This window comes from Zychaea mexicana (genome assembly GCF_025766255.1).
Source record: "Zychaea mexicana strain RSA 1403 chromosome Unknown BDB00scaffold_11, whole genome shotgun sequence".
NCBI classification, from domain to species: domain Eukaryota; kingdom Fungi; phylum Mucoromycota; class Mucoromycetes; order Mucorales; family Lichtheimiaceae; genus Zychaea; species Zychaea mexicana.
Genome location: NW_026516674.1, coordinates 342,798 through 369,867, shown reverse-complemented (window position 1 = coordinate 369,867; position 27,070 = coordinate 342,798). Strand labels below are relative to the sequence as shown.

General features: G+C 42.5%; 8 protein-coding genes across 8 annotated transcripts; 3 read left to right on the top strand and 5 right to left on the bottom strand.

The window, feature by feature from the left end:
- Positions 1-2,834: 2,834 nt before the first annotated feature.
- BDB00DRAFT_50933 (uncharacterized protein) lies at positions 2,835-4,939 on the bottom strand. Its single transcript, XM_053117654.1, has 4 exons — positions 4,141-4,939; positions 3,830-4,006; positions 3,599-3,743; positions 2,835-3,519 (listed from the first exon to the last, which is right to left on the bottom strand). The coding sequence occupies exons 1-4, from the start codon at positions 4,618-4,620 to the stop codon at positions 2,888-2,890; spliced, it is 1,434 nt and encodes a 477-aa protein (XP_052983300.1). The 5' UTR covers positions 4,621-4,939; the 3' UTR covers positions 2,835-2,887.
- A 102-nt stretch (positions 4,940-5,041) lies between these two features.
- On the bottom strand, positions 5,042-7,204 carry BDB00DRAFT_806502 (kinase-like domain-containing protein). Its single transcript, XM_053122272.1, has 5 exons — positions 6,867-7,204; positions 5,980-6,768; positions 5,678-5,906; positions 5,521-5,602; positions 5,042-5,441 (listed from the first exon to the last, which is right to left on the bottom strand). Exons 1-5 carry the CDS (start codon positions 7,073-7,075, stop codon positions 5,131-5,133), a joined length of 1,620 nt encoding a protein of 539 aa, XP_052983299.1. The 5' UTR covers positions 7,076-7,204; the 3' UTR covers positions 5,042-5,130.
- Positions 7,205-8,558: 1,354 nt separating this feature from the next.
- On the bottom strand, positions 8,559-9,578 carry BDB00DRAFT_806497 (40S ribosomal protein S16). The gene is made up of 4 exons (XM_053122271.1): positions 9,533-9,578; positions 9,105-9,282; positions 8,842-9,008; positions 8,559-8,754 (listed from the first exon to the last, which is right to left on the bottom strand). The coding sequence occupies exons 1-4, from the start codon at positions 9,560-9,562 to the stop codon at positions 8,707-8,709; spliced, it is 423 nt and encodes a 140-aa protein (XP_052983298.1). The 5' UTR covers positions 9,563-9,578; the 3' UTR covers positions 8,559-8,706.
- A 226-nt stretch (positions 9,579-9,804) lies between these two features.
- On the bottom strand, positions 9,805-11,102 carry BDB00DRAFT_785132 (uncharacterized protein; the record flags this gene model as incomplete). The annotated part of the gene is made up of 3 exons (XM_053120522.1): positions 9,805-9,821; positions 9,888-10,568; positions 10,634-11,102. The coding sequence occupies 3 exons, from the start codon at positions 11,100-11,102 to the stop codon at positions 9,805-9,807; spliced, it is 1,167 nt and encodes a 388-aa protein (XP_052983297.1).
- Positions 11,103-14,149: 3,047 nt separating this feature from the next.
- BDB00DRAFT_50744 (coiled-coil domain-containing protein-domain-containing protein) lies at positions 14,150-15,520 on the top strand. The gene is made up of 4 exons (XM_053117644.1): positions 14,150-14,421; positions 14,482-14,978; positions 15,051-15,086; positions 15,192-15,520. The coding sequence occupies exons 1-4, from the start codon at positions 14,220-14,222 to the stop codon at positions 15,318-15,320; spliced, it is 864 nt and encodes a 287-aa protein (XP_052983296.1). The 5' UTR covers positions 14,150-14,219; the 3' UTR covers positions 15,321-15,520.
- Positions 15,521-15,732: 212 nt separating this feature from the next.
- BDB00DRAFT_785130 (uncharacterized protein) lies at positions 15,733-18,003 on the bottom strand (the record flags this gene model as incomplete). Its single annotated transcript, XM_053120521.1, has 2 exons — positions 15,733-17,171; positions 17,271-18,003. 2 exons carry the CDS (start codon positions 18,001-18,003, stop codon positions 15,733-15,735), a joined length of 2,172 nt encoding a protein of 723 aa, XP_052983295.1.
- Positions 18,004-19,046: 1,043 nt separating this feature from the next.
- BDB00DRAFT_806476 (aldehyde dehydrogenase family 7 member A1-like protein) lies at positions 19,047-21,872 on the top strand. Its single transcript, XM_053122270.1, has 10 exons — positions 19,047-19,139; positions 19,256-19,323; positions 19,455-19,722; positions 19,838-19,903; positions 19,995-20,091; positions 20,184-20,366; positions 20,479-21,194; positions 21,291-21,473; positions 21,555-21,619; positions 21,695-21,872. The coding sequence occupies exons 3-10, from the start codon at positions 19,489-19,491 to the stop codon at positions 21,747-21,749; spliced, it is 1,599 nt and encodes a 532-aa protein (XP_052983294.1). The 5' UTR covers positions 19,047-19,139; positions 19,256-19,323; positions 19,455-19,488; the 3' UTR covers positions 21,750-21,872.
- Positions 21,873-24,944: 3,072 nt separating this feature from the next.
- BDB00DRAFT_757457 (uncharacterized protein) lies at positions 24,945-26,713 on the top strand (the record flags this gene model as incomplete). Its single annotated transcript, XM_053118989.1, has 6 exons — positions 24,945-25,193; positions 25,331-25,775; positions 25,844-25,936; positions 26,037-26,212; positions 26,298-26,393; positions 26,471-26,713. The coding sequence occupies 6 exons, from the start codon at positions 24,945-24,947 to the stop codon at positions 26,711-26,713; spliced, it is 1,302 nt and encodes a 433-aa protein (XP_052983293.1).
- Between the last annotated feature and the right edge of the window lie 357 nt (positions 26,714-27,070).

Here is a 27,070-nt window from a genome sequence, read left to right as displayed (position 1 = left end):
AAGTACTGATTGCTTCTTCGAACGCTTAAGTGCTGGGGGCTGAAGTTTTTGTAATCTGTAATGATTTGACAGCAGTGAATTTTTCTACATGTCGATTTTTACTAATAGAGTTAATTTTAAATGTGAGAAAATAAACTGCATATACTATTATATTGAGAGAACATTCTGTAAAGGCTCCCGTTACGCTTATAATATTAGAGGTATGATATGATTCACACTAATCGCAAAGGGTAGATAGATATGGCAGCAATAACATGAAAAAATACAAAGATAACTAGGATATTCCCCAGTAGCTAAAAAAAGAATAATCAGAGCTCTCGCTGCTTAGATCACGTAATACGCTATAAGCTACGCTAATATGCGATAAAAACGAGTTGACCAGTATACAATTTTTTAAATAAATAAAGGCAATGGTCAAGTGAGTTTTTACAACGTAAAGTTTCATTTCCATAGCAGTAGCGTTATCATGGTACACGCATAAAAAACGTAACGCCAAAAGGGTGGCGTTTTCAATTGGCTGTAGGCAACAGTATGATAGGAGGATGTCGCCCGTCGCAGCGCACATCACCTCTTTACCAACTTCGTATTATCTATCGCTATGCTCGATTTCTACGCAATTACGCTCACTATGCGGCGTGGTGTCCTTGCCCGCTATTATATTTATTTCAAAATGTTAATTAGTGATCATGACAAATAAATATACTTTTCGATAGATCGCAAGCACCTAGAGACGTAGAAGTTACCCTATTCATTAAACATCACATACAAAAAAAAACAAAAACAAAAGAATCTAATGACGGTGACGATGGTCTCAAGTTACTTCAGTACAAGCTATATTCATCAAGTGCACAACTACAAGAAAACCAAATTGATGGAGTACCTGACGCCCCATATTCAAATCGTTTACTTCCAAAGCTCTACTAGTGCTATATCCTGGGAGTAGACCCGGTGTGCCGTCATCAAATATATAAACGTTCATCATAAGGATATAACAAAAGAGCAAAAAGACAAAACGGTCAAGAAAAGAAAAGAAAAATGAGAAAAAGATCATGCTAAACTACTCTTTTATAGCATGTACTGTACCGCTAATGAGGAGCACTGACAATCGAAAATATATACAGTATATTATGATAAAGTTGTACTTCTTTCTCATTCTTTATAAGAAAACTCTGGAACACAATTGGACTTGTTACGCATCAATTTTGTAAGCCTTGTAGTTGTGGTTCCAATGATGTGCATTGGGTTTGAGCACACAAGCATTTAAATGAAGGCAAGCCAATTCAAACCTCTTAGATGGTAGACTATACTTTTTATATATCGCTTCATGAACAAACTATTCCATTGATTATTTATATATATCTTTTTCAGCATCTTTATTGTGGGACCCATGAAATAGTGTCATGGCTCTTCTTTGAAAGTGTAGCGCTTCAAAGTATTTTTCCAAATGGGTTCGGTTGTAGTACCCGTGCACCTTATGTCAGCGATTGCTATTATGAAGTAGGCCAAATTAATAAGATACAAAGATGTACTGGCATGATAGTTTCGTGACAGTTATTAGTAGGACATGTAAGTGTATGCTCAAAGCGAATTACCAAAAGATCTCTACAACAACTAGACCGTCAGTCATCCTTTCATCTCTCGCAGTGTTACTAAATCAGTTGGAGATACTTAGTAGAAGCTGCATATTTGAGTGACCCATTTTTTATCATGATTTTTAAGTTTCCATAGCAGCTATAATATATGTGAACAATAATATCGAGCAGGATGATCAACTGTTTGAGTTTAGGATTTAGCCATTGCTATCCCAGCGTTTGCGCCTGTGCTCCGAAATATGAAGAGGTTTGCAGCACGAAAGCTGCTTACTGTAAATTGTAAGTACAACTGTATCCCTACATACTTGCTGATGGCAATGACGTAAAAGAACAAAAGTATAAAATGTTCGTAGAAATGAAAGAAGAAACGAGTATGATAGAGAAAGGGATGGTGGAGATAATTACAATGACAATATTCTAGCAGTGCAGAGCGAACAAATGCCCGGGCTGTGTTCACTCTATAGACGCAGAGTAAGACTGACAACACAGCCAAGTCGATAAAAGGCGTACATTTGACTTTGCTGGATTTATCTAAGCCTCAGTTTTTATTTTTATATGCAGCCTTATACTAATATGTGTTAGTTTTCAATTTGGATGCTGTGGCATTATAAGCATTGTCATCACCACAATGGACGGACAAACCACTGAGACAGCTAATACTGCTGTTCTTGAAATAGTTATACATACGCTTTTCCAAATTCGTGATATTCACTACAGCTACAATTTAAGCGATACTTGACGTCATAGCACTATCCTGTGGCGTTCATGTTGACCTTGCGACAGTAAAACAGATGTATTTGTTACTACGATACGGCCAAATTGACCCGATGCTCCTGTTGTTATTATTGCTGCATTGTTTGTCATTACCAAATGATACGATCATCGGGAGAGAGTTTCAATGGGCGTAAAGGTTTCTTTTTGGTGGAGTCATCCAAACCAATGGCTCTTTAATTTCTGTGATACAGCAAATGATCCTCGTCGAACAATAACGAAGGAGCTACCAACAATTTACACCTTCGAAACAGCATTATCCAAGATTGATGACCCAGATTTGATGATATCCTTGATAGCTTTCCTTCTTGATAATGTATATATTTGCAAAAGAAAAAGGGAAGTTGTATGTATACGGGGTGGGGGCAGTTTCAATGGAAAGATACAGAATGTGAATGGTTGTGATTGCTGTTGTTGAATGGGTATGTGTTTTGCTTTACGAAGTCAATTCGTAGCTATAAGACATGGGTTCAAGGGTGAGATTTTGGTGTATTGAAACACAAAAGTGAGATGCATCTTTACTGTTAGTAAACGGTGGCGTCGTTGCTTGTGGGATTACTGTTGGCGCCAGCAGCGTTATCGTGAGTATGAGGATGACTGACTTTATCCTCTTCAGAAGCAGTTCGGTTGAATAAGTTGGTGGCTTCTGTATCAGGGGTAGGAAAGTTGGATTCAGATGAAGAGGTCGAGGTTGATAAGGAAGAGGTGGATGATATGGATTGTTGCTGTTGCTGTTGTTGTTGTTGTTGCTGCTGCTGCTGTTCGAGCCTTCGTGCGGTGTTGTAAAGGGGTTCATCGTCTTCATCAATGGGTTCTTGTGTTACAGGCGGAGATTGAGAGGCATGAGTCGTGCTGGTATTATTGCTGCCGCCGCTTTGTCGTTCTTCTTGTTGTTCAGCCAGCGACCGTCTAATAGCTTCGTTGAGCATCCAAGCATCCAAATCCAGGTCCATCTCCCGCATGTTGGACAAGAATTGACCATATTCTGACGTAGCTGCAGATGACGCCGATCGCCCCTGACGGGTTGCATACACTCCGGGTGCTGTCGGGACAGTGCGCAACTGTGCCGCAGAAGAGTTGCTTCGCGAGCTTCGCGTCGTCGTTGTTGCTGTTGTTGCAGTAGTCGGGACCCGGTTCCAGTTGGGCCTCACGTGGTCTTTTTTATAGCAGAAGGATAGGGTTTTCAAATGAGCCGAATGGAATAGCAAAGAAAAATGCACGCGCACACGACTTACCAACAAGAACAACACTGGGATTTTGATGGCTGATGGTTTGGCGACGTGGCCTTGCATCGTTGCTGATACCGGAGGTAGTGTGTCGAGGTGTGCTATGCGTGGCGTTGGTCTTTGCGGTGGCGGCGGGAGAAAGGTCAGATGACTTCTGTAGTGGATGGATGATATATGTAATTTCATGTCAGCCATGCATACAAACACGGATCTATAATCTACCCCAACAGACACGCGTACCTTTAGGCTCTCACTCCATGATGGAGGCGTGTAGATAACACCAAAATTGTCCTGCATGCAGAACGGACATGTGGCCGGAGCCGTCTGCGATTCCGGTGGTCGCTTGATCTGCACAAAGCATTCTGTGCAGAGCGGCTGATCACAGCAACGGGAATAGTTGATGTTGGACGGGTAGTACTATAGCAGAGAGTACGAACGCTGGTTACCTTCTATCCTTCGCACATACACACACACACACACACACACACACACACACACACACAATGACCCATTATGAATCCTAATGACCCACCCCACCCTCAAACACTTACAAGGAAGCATATAGGACATTCTATCGCATCGTTGTAGAGCATCTTTTCACGCAAGCGCATCCTTTCAATCCTCAGTTCTCGTTCTGTGGGAGGGCGGGAAGGCGGTTGCTGATGTTGCTGTTGCTGTGTTTTCTGTGGGTGGGTATTGTTGTTGGAGTAGCTGCCGCTACTGCTAGATGCACTGCGTGGTCTAGTGTTGAGGTTTCTTTTTGACGCAGAGGAGACGGTGGTCATGGAGGACGAAGCTGCGGGGGCGGGTGCCGGCGGTAATAAGTGTTTGTTGTTGTTGTTGCTACTGCTACTGTGGCCGCTATGGCTCATGTCTTTATTCTTCGGCAAAATAGGATCCGGTGCGTCTGGCAAACCTGTGTGATATGATAGTTTGTAGTGTATGCGTGTGTTTTTGCTTGGCGTCAGCCTCCACCTGGTGCACGATTCCCCCCGACAACGCACCAACACAGCAGCTTCGATACGATGCATTTTCCCTTGGTTATTTACCTTTATAAAAGGGTGCCAGCTTGCGGGCCACTATCAAGTTACGCACACAGCGTAGGTCATAGTCCTGCTGAGCAGTAGGGTAGAGGCCATTCGGCAGGACGGAGCCAAGGTCGACGAGATCCTTGATCTTCTGGTGGGCGTGATGTGCAGAATGAGTGGAGTCTCCAGCACCAGCAGCTTTGGAGGTGTTGGCGCCCATGGGTATTCTCAAGCGAAAGAAAGGAGGAAAAGAAGAAAAAGAAAACAGTGAGAAAAAAAAATAGGGGAGAGAGTCTGTCAAAGGGGGATAATGTAATCTTCCCGCAAGGCGCGAAGGTCTGCTGCTGCTGCTGCTGCTGCTGCTATTTTTGTAGCTCAGAGGGGCGAGAAAAGCATTACAGTGGTACTGTAATACATACACACACACACAGAGACAGAGACAGAGACAGAGAGAGAGAGGGAGCGGGTCTCGGCCATTCGCTGCCTTTGTTGTTGGGTAGCTCTTTTCCTTTATTATTCTTCTTTTGCAATGAACCACTCGCTCTTTTTCAACATATCCGCCGCACCTGCTCTCCTCCTCAAATCCATTTCCAGCATGGGCAGCAGGAACTCGCTTATCTCATCCGCTTGCGGTGCCAGCGCCGCGTATTGGTCGTGGATGACGTCCCTTAACCGTCGGTACCGAAGACGCTTAATGCGCCGCAGCTCTCCTTTCCGGGTAAAAAACCGCTTCGAGTCCTCGCCTTCCGCAGTTAAACTCCGAGGCACCATGCTTGCGCTATGTGGCCCCGGTTGCATTAACTCGATGATTTGCGCCAGGTGATCTGTAAATCCTCGCATCTGTCAGTTCCCGTTTTCTTGGCTACAGTTACACCAAACACAGACACATGCATACAACATTACCATCGTCAGTGCAGTACGACTCTCCGCCTTCTCTTCCCTCTTCTGGATGGAACAAAAACTCGCCCGTCAACAGCTCGAAAATCTGTACACACACAAGTCTGATAAGTTTAACGCACACACACACACACACACACAGGCACCAGTGCGACTCGCTTACCAGACTCGCAAAGCTCCACATATCCGCCCGATCATTCCATCTGCATCCAACAATCACTTCTGGACTTCGATACTGTCTTGTCTGAATGATATGCGTATTCTCCTCGTCTACCCAGCATGCGTTGCCCAGATCCGCAATCTTCACTTCTATCCGCTCAAAATCCTCCAGCGTCGACCCTAGCACAGCTGATGGTATGATCGTCATTGCTGTATCGACCGTCTCGTGCTTGCTAATATAGGTAAATCAAGTTAGGGGCTTGGCATGGCTTGACTAAGCTCATGTGCAATGCGGTAACCACTCACTCATTGTTGTTGTTGTTGGTGTCATTGCTTGGTGATGCCGATGGTTCAACCTTCGGCTGATCTATCTTTAATTTCTCTATTGGTGTTGCTTTCGTCGCTTGCTGTTGTGGTTGTTGTTCGGCTGATCCCCCGCCTTCTGCTACCGTTCGGGCTGCTGCCTCCTTTGCCGCCTTTTGCTTTGCCTTCTTTTTTAACCGCTTTTTCCGTGATTTGGACATGGGTCCTTGTGGTTCTTGTGATGGTGCTGACTGCTGGTGGTCATCCTTTTTCGCTGCCACTGTCTTTGCCTCTGCCTTTGCTTTTGCAACAGCCACAGCCGTGATAGCAGCCTTCTCCTTTTGTTTCTTTTCCTTTTCTGCCTCCAAGTTGAGTTTTGCCACCAGATCAGCCGTTTCGATCGTCAGCAGCTGCTCCACGTTGGGTATGCACACCAGCACATTTTCGGGCTTGAGATCGGTATGAATGATCCCACACTTGCGATGCAAATAATCCAAACCCAACAACAGCTGCTTCGCAATCCGCTTGACGATAGGCACCGGGATGCCCTTGTAATGATACCGCTTGATCACCGACAGCAGATTCTCACCCAGCACTTCAAAGGCCATGCATACGTGCTTGCCGTTCGGTCCACTATGTGTAAAGTGATCCAGCATCTGCGCCACGTGCTTCCAGCCTGCATCGTTCGGGTCCGACACTTTGACCGCTTCCAATAACTTTATTTCTTCTTTTGCACTGTCAGTAAAGTGCCGGGCCGACTTAACAATCTTGAGCGCGACATGTCGTTTCTTTCTATTGGTTTACAATGAAAAACGGTACCCCATATTGTCAAATGAGCCATGTTGTAATGTATCAATCACTTAAATAGAAAATCAGGGGGAACAGCTTACTCTGTGTCATAGGCTAGCCACACTGTGGAGAAATGGCCCCAGCCGAGCTTCCGTACGACAATGTATCGATCGTGATTGAGGCGATCACCAATGGAGACGGGATGGTAGCCGCCCTTCTTGTAATCTTCGAGATCCTCTTCGTCATCGGAGCGAACAGAATCGCCGTAAGAATAATCGCTTTCGTAGTCGTCGTCGTCGTCGTAAGACATGGTCACCAAAAAGGGTGTTGGTGTTTTTTTTTAGAAAACTAAAGTATTTCCCGAGAAAACCCAGCACAGCCCCTCTCTCTCCACCTCGCAATTTTGTTTGTGTTGCGGGGTAGAATCATAAGATTCAGGCACAACTAATTGCCCACTATTGTTCTTGTTGATTTTCAGATGATGCTACTTACTTTTAAAAGGTCCAAATGGTGCTGAGCATTTTGTTATTCACTTTTATCTGAGTTCCATAGCCCTTAGCTCTCTAACGACACTGTTATTGATCTGTATACGCCGGAATAGTATCCATCAATATCGCTGCTATGGATATATTCTAATAAGGTTTCTTTTACAAACTCCAGATCCTCGGCATTGTTATTTCTGCTTTCAAAAAACAACATGTCAAAAATGCTCCTTTTTTCTGTGCAATTGCAGTAATAATAGTGGCGTACTACATGGAAACAGCGATATAGCATAAAATTAATAGTACGTTATCTATTGATAAGTGCTCTTTTTTCAATGCATTAAACAAATACTGTAGTAGTTAAAACAACAGCAAGTGATAATTAGAGCAAGGAAATTTTCGAAGCTACAGAAATGACCAATTCTACATAATAAATAAATCAACATAAAAGCGACTTCAATATAACCACAGTCAGTCTCTTTGCGGCAAACACATATGTACTTACTCTCGAATAAGATAATGTGCATGCCAACTAATCAAGCCACTTGTATCGTCCTTATCATACGATGACCACAATGGCTTTAACTTCAGCTTACCTTAGTTAGTACTTGGTACATTTGCTCTGATAATAGATAGTAGGTTTTTGAAGACTTTGTATAAAAAGTCCACCTCTGTTAAAAGGTTGTTCTCATGGTAATCGTAGCTTTATACTTTGTCATATCATTAATGGCTGCTGTGTGAAGGTAAGAGCCGAATTCGTACGAGATAAACATATAGTAGATAGTACCATGGCCACAGCCAGAGCTCTTGGCGACTTACATCTTCGTAATGAAGTAGTATATACTCTGTAGTCTTTAACAATCCCTTGTGGTTTATCATATCCAAATTTCACCATGGGAGGCTAGGAGTTGATGGGGCGCGTACATTAGCTAGACCCGCAGTTATGGTTTAGGCAGAATAGTGCGATCGAGAGCGAAAGTGCATCTAAACATAAAATGTATCAAGTGTGCTTATGCAGCAAACTAGTTGAGCATATATGAACCAGTTGATGTAACACTATCAACTTTCTCTGAGAAAGTACATCGACAAGCTTTATATATCCCCATAAACGACGATTGTATTGAACTACTTGATAGTTTAAAATGGTTCTACATTAAAGAATCCGCTGTTCGATCTTCATTGACTGCTCCTCGATCATAAGGGCCCGCAATGTATACATACACTGCACGGTCAGAATGATCTTCCTCCACAGCCAGACACTCAAATGTATTCTTAATCGTAATCCCCCACTCACTTTACCAAAGTCAAAAATCCATCATTAGCAATCAAATCCCTTCCCGTTACCAAGCAATATGAATAGAGACAATATTTGTTTTGTACTATGTGTAAAACACTCCTTTTATCGTAACGTAGCGCGAAAATAAAAAGAGTACAAGATGAATAGAAGCAATATCCGCGTTTAACGGTACGACTTCTGGAAGCGGGCACGAGCACCTGGACCGCCGAACTATATACGAGGGAAGATAAAAAAAGTATAAGTAAATTTCGCTCGTAAAATGAATTGGTATTTCTTCTCTTTAGTAAAGATACTGACCTTCTTGGGTTCGCAACGGCGGGGATCAGCCACAAGAAGGGTACGATCGTACTGGACGAGGATTTCCTTGATCTCCTTCTTGGAGGCTTCATCGACGTACTTTTGGTAGAAAGCGACGATGGCCTTGGCAAGAGCCTGACGAATAGCATACACCTGGGAGACGACACCTATAATAGTGATGTGTAACAATTTTATACTTAGAAAATTAATTTGCACTCCAATTGACAAGCGCAATAAAAAAAAAGTTGAATTCGATTCTTTACCACCACCCTGGACGCGGAGACGGATGTCGACGTTGGCGAAGCGCTCTTCACCGAGGAGAAGGACAACTTCATAGACCTTGAACTTCAAGATTTGGGGCTCCAAGAGCTCAAGGGGAGCACCGTTAACGCGGATAAGACCACGTCCACGCTTGCAGTGAGCAACAGCGGTGGCAGTTTTCTAATTTTTCAAACATATTGAATTTAGTATTGATGTTCCAGGTAAGTGTTGGTTGGACAATCGTTTTTTTTCTTTGTGTCGTTTCCGGCTGTGCATGGCCAACCACCCCTTCCAATTATTTTCTGAATTTTCTCATTCACGACATGTGTATCGAGGTTTTTTTTCGTTCCTTTTTCGTCGTATCGTAATCCATCCTATCTCGCACTCATCCATCCATCTATTTATTCATCGTTTCGTGTATATAACGCACCTTGCGACCAAAAGTCTGGACAGCTTCCATGTTGGCTGATTAAGGGAAAAGAGGGAGAACGATGTCTTCGACCAGCGGAAGCTCAAATGCAGTGAGCGGCAGCGGGCTCGAGCCAGCTCACAATGCAAAGTCAGCCCAATTTTCTGGCTGACCTTCTTTATCAATGCAGCGACAATATTCATTTTGAACTATAGTTTGACATGCACTACTATAGGTTGATCACTAAAACAACTTTTTTTTTCTTCCAGAGAGGATTTCATTTATATCGATATTTACAATAATTCAATTGCTAAGGAAACACCATTGTTCTTTTATATACAGTATATCGCTTGATACTTTTTGTTCACGTTTTTACTTGGCAGCTGATGCTGCTCACCATCGACTAGTTTAAAGGTTTGTGATATAGCACTTTGTAAACCAGGATCCTCCAGTAGTCCAGTATAATATGTCACAACATCCGTATGTTTTGGATCGATTACAGGTCGCAAAATGACGCGACGCTTTTGCTTTTTTCCCTTTCTCCAGCTATCCAGCCTTGACTTGACTTGACTGCTTGCCAATTGCTGAAACTTTTGTCGTTGTTCGCTACCTTTGAGCCCTTCAACGACTTGAAGCAGCGGTACACGTACTATCTCACGAATAGCATCACTTTTCACTTGATTGAACACATTGCATAGTCTGCATAAAGTGAGAATGGAAAGCGCCTGCGTGGATTGACTGTTGGCATCCATAAACGGATAGCTGACGTCAATCACCTTTGCATTGCTCAACTCGTCTGTTTCTTGTCCATCCGCATCCCATGATTTTGCCACATTTTGGTGCATAATGTCGTCGTCGAAAGCTGCGTCTCGGAATCGCCGCAGTGAGGCTAACTGGCTGCCTTGGTCTTGGAAAGGATGGGTCCAGTTGTGACAAACATTGAAAGCCTTAATGATCCCCACTGTATAAGTCAAATGATCTTCTGCATAAGCATTTGGCGGCGCCTCAGTTTCCAAAAGCTTGCACATATAAAGTACTATCCAGTATGTCTTTGCATCTAGTAAATGAGCGTTGGTGATTAACATCATATCATCACGCTATTACGGTGTTATAGACTCTTACCTGAATCGTTGAGAAGTTCTACGAGTGTTTGAATACCCTTATGAGAATAGCTGTACTCGCGCACTACCTCGCCAGCGGTATCGCAAGAGTCATACAACTCGCCCAAGAAATTTACCAACAGCTGCTCGTACTCGTTCATCACGCTAGGCGATATAGATGGATGGAGTGTCTGTTGCAGTTTCTCTGTGACTAGTGTATCATCGTCCGGGTGATTCCACAGCAGCATCAAACTATACATCCAATAATCTTTGGCTGCGAATAACTGTTTTGTAAAGGTTGAGGATAACTTGCATGCTTCAAACATTGTGGGCCAAGTTTCCGGATCGTCATAGTTTTTCGGTCGATACAATTGGCATGTTCCGCCCAAATCGTTAATAATAGGTTCGAGTTGAATGGGTATATTGAGTTTTGCCGGCGTCGAACTGTTTTGTTTGAAGGATACATTGTATTGCAAATCACACCAAGTCATACATGTTCGCCAGTCTATGATAAATCAACCGGAAAGATGCTAGAAGTTTAATGACCCGCTTTCTTTTTCTCCACTGTTCTACTTATCGCCTTACCATGTTTAGTTTTGAGCTCCTCAAAAAATACATTCAGTTCTTTGGAAAGTCGGTTGCTGTAGAGGACGTTCAATACAGACGCCAATTTCTTTTGAAAAGCTAGCGCAGCCTCGAGTTCGTGCAGAGAAAAATTCTTGTTGTTTTTCAAATCAAGTATCCCAGAAATGGTGCGTGCAAGCAGTAATGGATCGATACAGCCCACAGGTACATCGCTACTTTCCAGCTTAGAAAGACCTGCACTCCAATCGTTCCATTGGATTGACGGGCTGCTGCAAAGCATATCCAGCGTTTTTAAACCCAGTTGACAGAAGACATTGTTTCCTTGTTGTTCAATATCTAACCAGGCCATGATCTTGTCCGGCACGAAATATTGCAGATCGAGTAAAACGTCTGTATGTTCGTCAACGTGACGCCGTGGTACCAGCAGAGGAGGATATTCAGCATAAACATCCTAATTAACATAATATCATATCTTTCAGTATGATTCAATTGAATAATGGATATATTGCAAATTCTTACCACTCCTCGACTGCAGGCCGCTATAAATGCCGCGATATTGGCGGTGTTTTCTTCTATCATTTCCGAGGTCCATTCAGACATACGCAATTCCAAACAGTAGATAAGGATCGTGGTTGGCGCCTTTCCTTTTTGCTGTATGCGTGTGCGGCATAATGATCCCAGCGCACGCAAAACCGGAATGGTAGTGGCATGGCGATCTTTGTTTGAACAACACTGTGAAACCATCTCTAGAATAACTGCTTTCGGGCAGATAACAGTCAGCTGATAGTAACAAGAAAAAGAAGCTGCCTTTTAGTTTGAAGATAACGTTGATTTAGTGTGATTCTTGAAATACTCTACTTACAGCCCCAAGTTTCTGTAAGGTCGAATCCCACTTGACTGTTTCGCTGTTGCATTGGTTGATTGCTTTTGTCAGTTCAGCATCCAAATCCATCGGAGGATGTTCGATATCGAATAAATTGTATTCCGCAGAATGCTGAGAGGATCTGGTAAGTAAAAGAGCCAGTAAATCAGTTACTAATAGATTCCTTCCAACCAATAAACCATAATAAAAATTTACAAACATGTGTCGATAAACATAATCACGAAATATTAGAAACTTGGTTTTCTCGGTGATCTTCATTAATAACTGGTAGAAAAAAGAGCACAAATCCGTGATCTAGAGGAAGAGACAGAAAATCCAATTGGGTCAACAAGAAGATCTCTCTCCAAACCAAGTGAACTAGCAAGTTATCATACCGTGTTTTCCGCCCTCGCTTCTTGTGACATACAAAACAAGACCTTGTAAAGATGATGGTAGTAATGTACAATGATATTTTCTTTGATAATGAGCGAGGTGATTGCGTCCAGTGCATAGGGTTGTATCCATTGCCTAATAATTTTCGCCAACAAATATATGAGTGAAGACTCCCAGAAGCCTTTTGGAATCATGTATGAAGAACCGTATACTCACGTAATCCACAAATCGGAAAACTGAACCATGGCTGTCAGTACAGATTTGGTGCCAGATCTTTGCTCTAAAAGCACGCTCAAACACCACCGCTTACAGGAAGCAACTGAAGAGTTATCGGATGAGGTGTACTGTAACATTTGCGCAAGAGCCTTCTTCAGAGATGCCTCTTCATCTTGATCTTCTCCATCTCTGAGCTGAACTTCTTTAAATTCCAAAGATCGTACTGGCTGAGCATGTTTCCGCAGATGCTGGCAAATCAGGATAAATGCTTGTATGTGAGTATCTGTTCTCGGTTCGTTTCGTTCCAGCATCCACTTTTTTCTCAGATCCAAAGCACTATCTGTACTGCTATATTTGATAAGGAAAGAAATTAGGTGAATCAAAGAAAAGGATCGAAAAGTATATGTAGTTCAAGTATTTGATATGTTAAAGAATTACCTAATGTCGTCAAACGTTTTGATGATGATTCTTTTCTTGCGTGGATTGCTTTCGGATGGGATCGCAGTCGCTGTATGTTGAGATTGGGAGCGCAGCCAGTTTGCGAGTTCCGTGAGTTTTACTGACTGTGTTAGGGTTGCGTGCGATTGTTGCTCGCGTATTACAGCTAGTATTTCGGCTGCATCATTTTCATCCACAACTTTGAAACTTTGTTTGAATATGAAATCGATAGTTTGGGAATAACTCGGCTTGTCTGATATCACATTGGCTACACGTAAAAAGTAGGTGAGGTAGCGTGGAGATGGATCTGCATGAATAAGTTCTTGTAGCACATCAATAGCTTCCTGGAAAAAAATTGGCGCGAAATTAGATTTATGCATTTCCCCTCGCCCCTTTTTCTTGATCTTCTATATGTACCTCCACCGGCAACTCGTAAAGACGGCTCATTGTCCGTTCAAACAAGTTATTCGAATCCATCAATTGTATAAACTCCTCTGTCTGAATACCTCGTTCATAGCGTGATATAGAGAAGTTCACATTATGCCCTATATAAAAATAAAAAAGCACGCGAATCAGTGGTGACCCGAAGCGCATTCAAAGTTATTATTACCTTCTTTATATCGCCAGGCTCGAAACAGAACAGCTTGTAAAGCATCTAGGGCTTCAGCTGATCGTTCAAAATATTCGAGCGTTTTGTTTATTGATTTGCGCAAAACAACGACGAAATCACAGCTAGAATAAAAGGTGCGCAGTAACTTTGATTAATCAAAGGCGACCGCGATCAAAGATGTTGAAAAAAAAGGAAGGAAAGGGCGGTATGGGTTATACCTTGGCGATGTCACGGGCGCATATTCTAACACGCCATTAACGTCGGACTGTATACATGTTAGTACGTTATTCTGGGAATCGCCCGAATGCGCGGTATTATGACGCGATCTAACCTACCTGAAAGTAGTGTTCCATAAAAAGAGCAGGCAAAGTGCTTTAGCATGAAACAATAAAAAAAAAGCTCGCTGGGTCGCTGAGTTTTAGATACCCTTTTGTTCTTTCCTGCTTAAACGTCAAAAAAAAGAACTGATCGTGTACGGATATACCCATACTACTTTGCATAAAAATGGACACTGTGTCAGGTTACATTCATGAACATGCGAATGAGATTCCTTTCAAGGCGCTAAAACCCGATGAAATGGAAGTTAGTGCAGCCGAGAAACGGCAAGTCATGCAGCAGGTACTCGAACACGATCACGGCTTATTCTTAAGTCGTTGGGGTCGACATCTTCCTCCGGGCATTCTCGAAGCTTTTGAACCATTCCGAGGTAAGGGTTACACTTCTGCGTGGTGTCTCTTTCACTATCTTTAACTCACACTTTCGATAGAGGAAGATTATGAAGTTGACTTCTATTTGAAACAATTATTACCAACACCACAACAGCAACATATGCTACGAAGCATAATACATAATCGACGATATGAATATCTCAAAAGACATTTACGCGGATCAACCTATTTCTCAGACGAGTCCATGCAGCAGCATGATCCTGTACTCTATGAGCACTTTATCGGTCAGCATATGACCCAAGACGAAAAGGATCGTCCGCACGATCCTGAAGAAAACCTTGTTCAGCGGATATTGGGCAACATGGATCGAAGCAAAGCTCAAGAACAAGTCCAAAAGCAGAAAACTATCGACGAGGAGCAATTTGAAGAAGAAGAAGAGGATAGTGACGACGACGATGACGACGGGGACCGCAAGATGACAGAGGCGAATGAAACAGGAAAAGAACAAGATATAGAGGAGATGATGACATTTCGGGAAGAGCAGCGGGAAGAACTTGTGCGATTGTTGGAAGAGCGATTCTTAGCGGGAAAAGATGTAAGAGACGAGAGATATAGAAGAAGTGTATGTTGAGTAGCTTGTTAAAGAGTTTATATAACTCTACAATAGACACAATTTGACTACGCTAAAGTAGACCAAAATGAAGTAAGTACTAGAGACATACAGAATGTTTCCACGGTAGGATATAAATGCTGTTGAAATGGCTTCCTGACTTTTACATTGCTTGCTTTTTTTCTTTCCTTTATACAGGCTTATGACGATATGGCACAACAGGAGCAAGATTTACAAGACCAATATTTCGATGACGAAGAATCAGATTCTGCACCAGCAGGATCAATTCCACAACCATCTGTGTATACTGGAGAGCAGGATTATTGAACATCAGTGGTTCGTTTACAATAAACGTAAGATTACACACCGCTCATAACAGTTTCCGGTCCCACAGGCTTGCATGGACGACATCATTAGAATGGTTTCTATTAAGTTCTGACGCAAGTACGGAAACTAGCAAAGGTCGTTTGAGTTCAGTTTTACCATCTAAAACGTGTACAGGTGTAGAATGTAATAGATAACTCTGTTTTCAACCATGGATCAGAATCAAAATTGACTGACTTTGGTGATGATGTTATTATCTTGTGCTTTGCATTTGCTCTGGTTTTTTTTATAGTCAGCACCTTAACTCCTCCAACACATATGTACTCTTAGCAGCAACATGTATGTTATAAATAATCGAGACTAAGACATTCTGAAAGCAAAAGATTTAATAGAAATGTATTACACTACCAAACAGCTACATCATCCATTCAGGAGATAGGTATTTTTGGTCGCATTCTACAAGCTTCACAGGTGGTATTATCCGGGGATTATAGAAGTTGTCAAGCCACTGGTCGCTAAGATATTCCTCTGCCACTTGTCCTCGCTTTAAGACGACTGTCAATCGAGCCGCATCAGATAACCTTTGCTGGAAAAACACTGCAAGCAGATTGTGTTTTGTTACACCACTTTCCTTGTATCCGCGCAATTCGAGATAGTTCAATTTTCGTAATATACCCAGTCTTGCGAAATCGATTGGTATTACCGAAAGGTATGGGGGCGCGCGAAGCACGACATGCGTCAGATTTGAGTCTTGCATTTCACTAGCGAACCTTGTCACGCCCTTAACAGCCAAACTCGAATCACTCCACAACTCCAAGCGCTGTAATCCTTTATGGCCACCCACAGCATACAAAATATCATCCGTTACAAAAGGGTTTTCAGTATGAAAATGAAATTCCTGTAAGCTCTCCGTTTTTTCAAAAAAGTGGCGGATTCCATCCTTGGTAAACATGACTGAGGTCGCAGAGTAAGACTTGAAGGCAAGATGCAATCGTTTTAGATGTATTAGACAACCTAGCGCATCGAGCACTTGGTTGTTTACAGCGTTGACACGGCGTAGATTGACAACTTCGAGTGCTGTACAAGCATGGAATATGCCGCATAAATGATTTGGTGATATCTCAGGTGTCGTGATGCCGAATCCGGTGAGGATATAGTTATACAGTTGGAGTTCGCGCAAATGGGTTGCTCCCAAGGATATCAGTGCTGTTACTGAACGGAATGTCCCCCCTACAATGGCGGACATATCGAGATAAACTGCTTCCAAAGTGTTGTGATGGGATTCCATTACTGGCGCTAAGTCGTCATCAACGGTACCGCCGTCGTATGGAAAGTATGCCAGGTACCTTAAACCATCACGATCCTGGTTCTTTTCTTCAGCTAGCAGTAGCCCTGGTGGTTTGTATGATTTGACCAGAGTTGGGATTCCGTATCTAAAGCTGCAGAGGCGAGGGCACCATTGATGGATCGTTTTTAGGATAGTACCGTCATTTCGAAGCGAATTATGTTTAGCGAGGGCAAGATGGCGTAGTTGTGGACATCGTTGTAGGAGAGTGGGAAGGTATACAGCGACGCGAGCATCCGTGATATAGAGATGAGTTATGGAGAATGACATATTGGGAAGCGGTGATAATAGTTGTGAATTCAGCGATGGTGGCCCGAGGTTGTCGGAAGGATGAGTATCCAGTGCTAAATGAGTAATACCAGGACATGCCGCGAGGACATCTGCCAGGAAACTGTTGGATCCCAAAAGCGGTGACTTGTGGAGTGCTAGCTTTCTGAGACTGCAGTGGTTCATTTGAAACACATGGCGTACCAGCGCTTCTGACCCAATCCAGTCATTAATGTCCAGTACTACGATAATAACAATCTAATGTTAATCCAAACACATACATGCCTTTCCCCCTCCCCTCCCTCCTAATCCATGCTTTCTATTTACTAGCGAGGAAATACCTAAAGACTCGATATTTTCCCATCGGTTCTTTGCGACCAGATTCAGAGCTTCCTTGGAGTACAGCTTGAGCTTACGAACATGCTGTCTTGACGCTGCTGCCATTAATTGATTCATTGAAAATGTAGACAACTCGGGAACGATATCAAGGGTATGCCACATGGCTGCCGACTTGAACAAATAATTGCGCCAAAATTTACTTGTTGCCGAAAACCTTACTCGATCGCCGAGTGGCAGCATAGAAATGATATGCGACACCACATCATAGGGCAATTTCCATGCGTTGCGCCTATCGATCTCTGCAGCGACCGTCTGTGCCATATTCACCAGTGCGGCATGACCTGGGTCTGAACGGGGCACGGCATAGACACCTTTCTGGTAGTTAAGGGCAGCTTCTCGGAGGTTATCTTGCAAAAGCAACAATTTGCCGGCGCAGAGATAGCCGTCAGCAAGTGTATGCGCATGCTTGATGGCACAACAGGCATCATTGTAGGCAAGTTGGTAATGGCCAGCCAACTCAAAGGCAGTAGCGCGGTAAAGTGAAACCGTCGACAGTAAGTTGCTTCTGATTTTACCGATAGCGTCGTCAAAACAACTGATAGCGTCCGTGTATCGTTGCTCGGTTATTGCTAGTTTGCCAGTATCCAGTAGATTGCTGAGCATATTTAGCTGGGGATCGCGCGAGAATATTTCAAACGTTTCTTTTGCTGCCTGGTGGAGATCGGTGGCTGCCATGGTAAAGTTACGTCGCTGCTGTTGTTAATGTCGGAAAGGTCAAACAATGAGGCAAAGTTTCTGTGGGTTCCCATAGCTGTTGCAGGGGAAAAAAGCCTTAAGGTCGTTTCGTCAGCTGGTGCATATATAAAGTCCCCACTCGTTCTGCGTCGTACATTTCTATCCCTCACACTCACACCATCCTTGGTAACCACTGCTGGGATTCATTTCATTATATGCATGATTTTTTTTGTCTTCGCCCTTTCAGCTATTGCGTAATACTGTAAAATCCGGGTACTATGTGAGGCAAAAAGGAGAAAAGGAAATGCAAACGAAGTATAACATTTCCTTCATTGTATTCGGGATCTTAACAAGAAAAGAAGCGACTCTCTAAAATGATAGTATTTCAAATTTTGGTTGTCATGTGCATCTGTAGCTAAACGTCTCACGGTTCACAACTGCCGTCATAGCAATAAGTAACGTTGCCATGCCAAGCCAGGATATATATTGAACTTTTAATATTCATTTTTTGGGACATAGTACGTATGCTTTTCTGTGTGTTAATATCATACATTGTGTATGTGCTAGGTCCATACCCTTGGCTACAAGTTCCCACGGGGTAGAATTAAAATTCTCGTCTATTACGAGTGTTTCTGCTCGCGTTCGCGTGTCCAACTCCCATCCCAGGAGGTGATGTAAAGGTAGATTCGAGGCGCGCCGTAATTTCGGTAGCTAAACTACCCCACTCTCATCGCATCGTCGCAGGACAAGCGTGTGTCTTTACGCTCTGCTTTTCAATCTACCATAGTATTGTCTAAATGGCAATCAGTTCTCGGCAAATTTCTCTCTGGCTGTGCTTTAAAAGCATTTATTTCCTCCATGATTACAAAACGAACAATTTGTTATCAGATAACTAACAGAGTGCCCATCAAGACTGGTTTTGCTGAGTATACTACCTTTAAAAAACCTAGCAGAAACAGCGGGTCCCATGAAAAGAGAGGTATTTACCGTTAAGCGCGGCTGTAGGCTCGGAAATCCGAAAGTTTTGTGTAATATCAGTGAGAGTTCCATCGGAAAGAAGCGTGAAAAGTTACGGAATTCTTAGAGCGAAACTACGAAATTGCATCGATAAGAATTACACAATCCGAGCGATTAGCGTAATTTTCACTTTTGCTTCCGCACAACCTTATCAGTTCCCGTCTCGTACAAATCAATCTTTATTAGTTAACGGGTACAATAGAGCGAAACGATGACTCACAAACTTTGAATTTAGATTTACACTTTAACGATTCGAAACACAGGAGTTCTAGCCAGACAAGACTCTAGTTTGAGCAAGAAATAGTAAGTGTATAATGAAGGTCACTGGGTCATCACAAGTTTCCCACGACTTCCCTCGGCCCTCAAAAACAAGGAGAGAAGCGGGATTATGCGTTTTCAACTATCGGTGTTCTTTTTTTTCCTTCTCCTCCAAGTACTTCGATTCAATATAAAAGAGCATCCGTCATCATGTTGTTATTGCGACAAGGAAGAATCCTATCTACTCAAGTTTTCCAAGTTACTCGATTGTACGGAGCACGCTACATGTCTACCATCTTCGATAAGCACAGAGATACCTTTGAACGCTTTGGTATTTCAAAGGCTGGCAACAAGGGCGTTTTCGATGGCAAATGGAAAGGATCCGGTCCGGTTATTACTTCGGTGAATCCAGTTAACAACGAAGTGATTGCTGAAGTGGTTTCGGTAAAGTATCAGAATTTCTTCTTTCTTTTTCGTTGCTTGTGTAATTTTATTTTGGAAATGAATAGCCTTAAGTATATATACTTATTCTTTGAATCATGCTTTCTTGATATTATAGGGCAATGTGAAGGATCTTGATGCAGCCCTAGATAAGGTTGGAGAAGCACAAAAGATCTGGCGCGATGTAAGTGCTGTTTAATGCATTTCATTTTGGTTTAATTTTACATATTATGTATATTAGCTGGTATGCTTAAAAGTCGAATCTGCTTTCTTAGTTGCCAGTACCAAAAAGGGGACAAGTCTTGTTGGCTATGCGTGATGCATTAGTTGCAAATCTCGAGCCTTTGGGCAGAATTGTATCTTTAGAAATGGGTAAATCTTTTCTACTCTTCAAACGTTTATGAAATGCTAGACAGCGTTCTCTCCTGCCTTTTTTAATATGAGCATGAAACAAATCTATTTAGGCAAGATTTTGCCGGAAGGTATTGGCGAAATCCAAGAATATGTCGATATTTTGGAATACGCTCTTGGTCTTTCTCGTATGATGAAGGGCTCTATGATCCCATCTGAACGGCCCGGCCACGTCATGCTTGAAACTTGGAATCCACTCGGCACAGTAGGCGTGATTAGCGCTTTCAACTTCCCAGGTAAATACTTTAATACTTTTGGCTTTCTACTACTCTCATTGCACCTTCAGACGTTTTTGAAAGAATATCGAGCTAATAAATCTTTGTTCTGATCACTCCTTGGTTAAACTAGTGGCTGTATATGGATGGAACAGTGCCATTGCTCTTGTCACTGGCAACGGTGTACTCTGGAAACCCTCACCCACGACACCATTGTGCTCTATCGCCATCACTAGACTTTTGGAAAAGACCTTGCGCGAACACAACTTACCACCAGCCCTATGCTCCCTTGTTACAGGCGGTACTGACGTCGGCAGCGCATTAGCAGCTGACCCACGTGCCCCCGTACTTTCCTTCACCGGTTCCACCAAGGTTGGCCGTCAAGTGGGTCAAGTCGTACAAGGCCGATTCGGCAAGCCTATCTTGGAGTTGGGTGGCAATAACGCTATCATCGTCATGGAAGATTGCGATTTAGACTTGGCTGCACGTGCTATTTTGTTTGCTGCCGTGGGTACTGCCGGTCAGCGATGCACCACCACTCGTCGTTTGATTGTACAAGAACAGATTTATAACAAGTTACTCGATCGCTTGATCAAGGCCTACGATCAAGTCAAGATTGGTGATCCTTTGGATAACGGCGTCTTGTGTGGACCCTTGCATACAAAAGCTGCTGTAGGTGTTTACGAAGAGACTCTCCATAAGGTCAAGGAGCAAGGCGGCAAAGTTTTGTTTGGTGGAGAAACTCTCGGTGGCAACTTTGTCAAGCCTACATTGACCCGTGTTGAGCCACATATGAATGTCGTCAAGGACGAGGCATTTGTCCCTATTCTTCACACAATGACTTTCAAGGTAATACATATGTTCTCGCATTTGGCTATCATGGAAACTCTACTGGTTGCTGTTATTCTGATAGGAACCTAATTACAATAACTGTGTATTCAATAGACCCTCGATGAGGCAATTGCTATCAACAACAATGTGGCACAAGGCTTATCCAGCTCCATCTTTACACAGAACCCAGAGACCATTTTCAAATGGATTGGCCCCGCTGGTTCAGACTGTGGCATCATTAACGTCAACATTCCAACTAACGGCGCCGAAATCGGTGGTGCCTTTGGTGGAGAAAAGGTAATATATGGCATGAAACGAAATGAGACTATACTTAGAGTAATCGGACAACTTTTAAATTAATACGATTTTACACAACAGGCTACTGGTGGAGGCCGAGAAAGCGGAAGTGATTCTTGGAAGCAATACTGCCGTCGTGGCACCTGGTAAGTGAATAACAACTGCTATTCAAGCTACTTGTAGTACATATATACTCATGCATGAGTATTTTCGTTTTATAGCACGATCAATTATTCTGGCGCATTACCACTTGCTCAGGGCATCAATTTCGGTTAGGAAAAACCTAACCTTGTATTTTTTTGTTTGCTTCTTTGTACCCACTTCTCCCCAAATAATTGTGTATAAAATAAAGTATGATTTCCTTCTTTTTGATTTTTATACTGCAATCATATGCCAAAAACATAGATTATATAACACTTTTGGATGACAAGGAAGTAAGAAGCAGGTGAAGCCCTCAATAACTGTCATACAAAGCTGTCGTTATATTTCTTCTTTCTCTATAATCTACTCAGTGAGAAAGTGGCGCTGAATATGGATATGCTAGCAACACTGACGAGTATGTAATTATCAATACATTCTATATAAATAGTGCGCCCTTGTGCGCGTCATTCACACTCTTTTCAGTGTCGGGTTCAAAGGAGCTTACATATTATTTTCTTCATGTTTGCTTGTACATAATTATCTCGACAAAATGATTTAGAAGCACTTAGGAACTATTTGAATTCTTGCACGAAATAAAGCTACAGAAAAAATTAGTTTATACCTATGTATCATATCAAAATCAACAACGCAGCGAGCATGAGGTTAAACATTATGGCCTCTTGCCCTTGTTGCGTGCAGGGCCCCTTTACAAGGTGAACACGTCGATGTTGTCAATAATGAGGTACTCAAAAGAAACGCGTGGAAAGAATAATTCTCACACATCATTATGGGCTTGTTGGACGAAGAGATTAAGCGAAACAATTACATTTGTTATCGTGTTTTTGTGTGGCTATTTTTTTGTTGCTTTCGTCAATTAGACGCCGCTGGATACTTTTGAAATGTGTGGTTAATGTTGCGGCTTACTATAATTCGTGTCAGCGTCAACTGCTTGGCCACTGTTTATATCCTATCTCACCAGGATCTCTTTCAATCATCGTGATATTGATGTACATATCTTCTTCAACCTTCATTTCGTATGACGAATTGCCAAGCGTAGTACTACCGAGGCTTGAGATGTTAGTAGGCACTACTTTTTTCTGAAAAGATTGACAAAATGAATTCAATATCGAGATCGTTGTTCATGCTTGACGCAGTATTATTGCCATTGTCACTCTGGTTGAGGAAGAACCTCGTTGGCAAAATTTCCCAGCTCTTATCGCTGGATGCAGGATACGGTTGGTAATGTAATTTAACCTTCCGAATTGTGTCTATTTATCATCTTCGTACCGTAAATTTGTTGATACAGTACTGTAGAACTATCTTATAACCGTAACTTAGAGCTTGGCTTTCTGGCTTCTTTTCCCTTCCTATGCCACCATTTGCAATAGATCCGCATCATTTTTTTCCTTCCGTTTAAACTAATACTCGAGTGGTGCGTTTCCTTTTCCATTTATTCATCGAAAAAGAAGTCAAAGTAAAGTCTTCATCGCAAAGTTTCAAATGCAGGTCGTCATCTGCAGTACTGTATATAATCATCCAAATTGTTATGAGAAACTATTTCGATGGGATATCATAAGAACTTAGCATATCATAGGTATTCCAAAAAAGGGCTATTGTTATAACCATTTTCCCCCCTAAATACTTTGTACTGCTTCTATCATAGTTGCAAATGCAGTAACATTATCGGGTTATCAATTCTTTGGTCCTAACAAAGCGGTCAGCAGCATTTGTTTTAATAGTAAAACAGGATCATAGTAAGCTCATTAGCTTTGTTTAATATGATCAATTTGACAAATGTATCACCTGTCATGCACCTTGAAACGATGATTTCTTCCTCTGTGTATGAAGCTAATTTACAGTGGTTCCCCATTTACTTTCACTCTCAATAAGATAAACCCTCAATTATTTCTATACCCCCTTTAGGCATAGAACACTGCTTGAATCACCCTCGTTTTGTGTCAACCCTCAGTAGTCTCAACACTTTATAGACCCCCTTTGAGGTTGAAATTAAACGGGGAACCACTGTAGTGTTAGAGTCAGTGTGCTATCAATTGATAGTACATGATAAAATAACGGTTAGGTATTGTAGATTGGGAGTTCCTTTTTAGGAGTGACAGCTGGGGTTCTCGGTGATTATAGGATTTATTAGCATTGCAAACTCGTAAACAATTTCAAGCTTCCTTTTTCCTCTCTTCAAATGTCATGCCCAGCAACGACAGCCAGCAAATAGATCAGTGTAGCGATAAGCCACCCCCCTTCGTTGCCATGGAAGCGAAGATGGACGATATGAAAGGAAACTTAACGACTGTGGCGGACAATGTTGCTCGAATTTGTAACGACGTGGTGGTCAGTTTACTAGTGACAGATCCTCTTCTCAAGAACCCGCTGCTCCAGTGGACCATCCGAGAGAGTTCCTATGATACGAGAATACGAGAATATATATCTGATTCTCGTACCATGAGAGCCGGCGTGCTCAAGTTCCTATAAGGAGCTGTGTACAACCATAAGAACGCTGAAACAAAGCACTCTCCAGTAGTATCCAAATTATCAAGAATGAGGGAAGAGATTCTGCCTATTTTGCAAGCTTTGGCATGCAGATTCTGACGCCCTGTCTATTCCACGGTCGGGAAAATATTCCGTGGGGGACAAAGATATAGCAATCGCAGACTATGAAGAGGCGCAGCGCATGAAAGGCGCCCCAACCTGCGAGAAGAGCTTTGCTGCTCCGTACCTCAGAGGAAAACGGCGGACTCAAGGGTACCGATTATATATTTATGTAATAAATTGAGAGTGCATAATCAGTGTACGTAGCTCTAGCTATTATAACTGAGTTTTACGCTTTAGCCAAGCAAAGTAAAGCCACTTTACCATCACCACTTTCTTTCAAAAACATTTACGTGTCCGAACTGTAAACAAGCCCTACACGCAAGAGGCTAGGGTGGCGATCCTCATGCTCGCTGTGTAGACCATCTCGATAGGCACAATTGATTTTCCATTGCTATCTTTGTTATGTACCAGTACTCATCATGTCATTGGAAATATCGGTATCAAACCAAACAGCAGGCACCTTGCTTAACACCCTACACATTATAGTACAACCTGATAGGTTGTTTCAGAAACTCTATTATTATATTCGCTCGCTGACATGCCTGGTTATTTGACTTAATTTCCCACACTCAGAAGTATAGCCGGCAGAACAAGCCACCGGTTGACAGCTCTCACAATTTAGCCGCACCCTGGATATTCGGAGTGCGCCATTCCACACTTATACCATTTGGTTCTTCCACCTTCCACTCTTCCGCACACACCCGACCCAATACCTTTAAACCGATGTCTGCCTATCGAACGCTTCTGTCGTCCTCTGCACGCACTCGTGTCATTGCTCCTCGCCTACGAACTCAAGCGACTGCTGTTCGTCATTATAGCTCACCGCTCAAGGTGTTTATGGACACCATTCGCGACCAAATTAAAAAGGACAAGGAACTTCAGCAAGGTGTCAAATCATTGCAAGACGAGTCTGGCAAGCTTGCTGAAAGCGATGCACTCAAGAAGGCAAAGGAAATGTATGAAAAGGCAAAGGTATGTGACTTATAGAATGACACTGTCATTCATACATGTCAGAGGGGGTGATTGTATTGGTCAAGCTCTCTTTAGTATGGCATGGACAGAAGACGAAACATTCTCTGTTTCTAAACAAAACCGTTGTTATATTCTAGTTGCAACAATCAGAGCAGAGCGAACGTTTAAAAGAAGCTTCAGATCGATTCTCAAAGGCAGCAGGAAAAGTGTCCGAATCAGTCAACAAGTCATGGAAGGAAGCATCCGAGACGGAATTCGCCAAGGAAACTTCAAAGCGTTTAAAAGAAGCTTCGGAGACCATTAACAAACACTCTGAGCCGATTCGAAACAACCCAGTTGTGGGTAAAATTGGTGACTCAGTCAAGACAATTGTAAAGGATGATTCGGGACGATACACTGGTTTTGTCGACAAGGAGGCTCGTCGCAAGCTGCGCGAGGAATCTCAAAAGGCCGAGTCCAGCATGCCTGGCAAGCGGAGGGTTGAAGAGAACCCTGATGCAGGTGCATCCGTTGTCATTCACAAAGATTCCAAGTGGAAGGAGAGCTGGAACAAGTTCAAGGAGGAGAATCCATTCATGCAAGGTAAATTAGTGCATGGCTATTATCGTATTGGATATGTTATTGGAAACTAATTCTCCCTCCTGTTATAGGTGTGTTCCGTGCACGCAAAAATTATGAAGACTCTGACAATGTCTTCATTTCGTATACCCGTGCATTCACTGATCGAATCTCGGAAACGTTTGGTAAGTTATTGTAGTAGGAGTTTCTCGCATGAGATCCGTATCATGCAGAAAAAATAGGCAGGAATGGACGTTAAACATAGTCTTTGTTGGTGTGTATTAGGGTCCGTCTTTGAAGAGTCTGACCAGGCTCAAGCAATCCGTGCTTTCCAAGCCATTGATCCTTCGTTCAACATGGACAAGTTCTTGGTTGAAGCACGAACTTACATTGTTCCTGAAGTGATGGAAGCATATCTCAAGGGTGATGTTGAAACTTTAAAGTTGTGGTGCTCGGAAGCTGTAAGTGTTATCAGGTTGTTCGTTTTGAATTGATGTTTTTAATGCAATTACTGACTTAATAATGCATGACTATTTCGACTGCTAGACCTACAACGTTCTTACTGCTGTCATTCAAGCACAGATGCAGCAAGGTTTGATCAGTGACTGCAAGATTCAGGATCTTCGTGATGTGGATGTAAGTGTCATTAAGTGTAAAAGAGGGAAGAGAAAAGTATCTGTATATGGAAGACATCTAATGCTGACTATAATCGTACATAGCTGGTGGCCGCCAAGATTCTTGACAACGACATCCCCGTTTTCGTCATGTCGTTCCGCACGCAGGAAATCATCCTATTCAGAAATGCCAAGTCTGGCGAAGTTGTCTATGGCAAGGAGGATCATATTGAACAAGTGACTTACGCTTGTGTGATGACTAAGGAACCCGAAGATCTCCAGAACCCTGTTACTGGCGGCTGGAGAATCATTGATATGGCAAAGCATGATTCCAGACCTGTCTGGTAAAATTAAACTTGGATAATCATGTCCATTTACTAATCTTTCTTCTTTTCACATATACACCTTCTCTTTCTTCAACTCTATTTCACATCTTCTCCCCTTACAACAACGATGACAACGACAGCGACAGCGACAAGAAAATTTATCATAGTAAATAGTGTTTTCCCCTTCATGATAGATGTATAGACAACCACCTCTCTCCCCTAAAAGTGTGCATTTCATTTCTCTCTTTTTTGTAATTGTTTACCAGTTCTCTTTATTTTAACATTTCTCTTTATAAATTTACCTGGGGCTACTAGCAACATAGCCCTTTATTTTTTGCATAAACTCTAAAACAGCATTCTGATCAAGGAGCCAAGTAAT

What these genes read in the sequence shown, in the direction of transcription:
- BDB00DRAFT_50933 (XM_053117654.1), bottom strand. Translation starts at nt 4,620, where the DNA reads ATGCATCGTATCGAAGCTGCTGTGTTGGTGCGTTGTCGGGGGGAATCG. An exon ending in AATGTCCTATATGCTTCCTT is followed by an intron (nt 4,007 to 4,140) that starts GTAAGTGTTTGA and finishes TCTCTGCTATAG; the next exon opens with TACTACCCGTCCAACATCAA. An exon ending in CATGGAGTGAGAGCCTAAAG is followed by an intron (nt 3,744 to 3,829) that starts GTACGCGTGTCT and finishes CATCCACTACAG; the next exon opens with AAGTCATCTGACCTTTCTCC.
- BDB00DRAFT_806502 (XM_053122272.1), bottom strand. Translation starts at nt 7,075, where the DNA reads ATGTCTTACGACGACGACGACGACTACGAAAGCGATTATTCTTACGGC. An exon ending in ACCAACAACAACAACAATGA is followed by an intron (nt 5,907 to 5,979) that starts GTGAGTGGTTAC and finishes TACCTATATTAG; the next exon opens with CAAGCACGAGACGGTCGATA. An exon ending in GTCGTACTGCACTGACGATG is followed by an intron (nt 5,442 to 5,520) that starts GTAATGTTGTAT and finishes GAGGATTTACAG; the next exon opens with ATCACCTGGCGCAAATCATC.
- BDB00DRAFT_806497 (XM_053122271.1), bottom strand. Translation starts at nt 9,562, where the DNA reads ATGGAAGCTGTCCAGACTTTTGGTCGCAAG. An exon ending in TCCAGACTTTTGGTCGCAAG is followed by an intron (nt 9,283 to 9,532) that starts GTGCGTTATATA and finishes TTGAAAAATTAG; the next exon opens with AAAACTGCCACCGCTGTTGC. An exon ending in GCCGTTGCGAACCCAAGAAG is followed by an intron (nt 8,755 to 8,841) that starts GTCAGTATCTTT and finishes CCTCGTATATAG; the next exon opens with TTCGGCGGTCCAGGTGCTCG.
- BDB00DRAFT_50744 (XM_053117644.1), top strand. Translation starts at nt 14,220, where the DNA reads ATGGACACTGTGTCAGGTTACATTCATGAACATGCGAATGAGATTCCT. An exon ending in GATTCTTAGCGGGAAAAGAT is followed by an intron (nt 14,979 to 15,050) that starts GTAAGAGACGAG and finishes ACTCTACAATAG; the next exon opens with ACACAATTTGACTACGCTAA. An exon ending in CTAAAGTAGACCAAAATGAA is followed by an intron (nt 15,087 to 15,191) that starts GTAAGTACTAGA and finishes TCCTTTATACAG; the next exon opens with GCTTATGACGATATGGCACA.
- BDB00DRAFT_806476 (XM_053122270.1), top strand. Translation starts at nt 19,489, where the DNA reads ATGTTGTTATTGCGACAAGGAAGAATCCTATCTACTCAAGTTTTCCAA. An exon ending in AATTGTATCTTTAGAAATGG is followed by an intron (nt 20,092 to 20,183) that starts GTAAATCTTTTC and finishes AAATCTATTTAG; the next exon opens with GCAAGATTTTGCCGGAAGGT. An exon ending in GTGCCTTTGGTGGAGAAAAG is followed by an intron (nt 21,474 to 21,554) that starts GTAATATATGGC and finishes TTTACACAACAG; the next exon opens with GCTACTGGTGGAGGCCGAGA.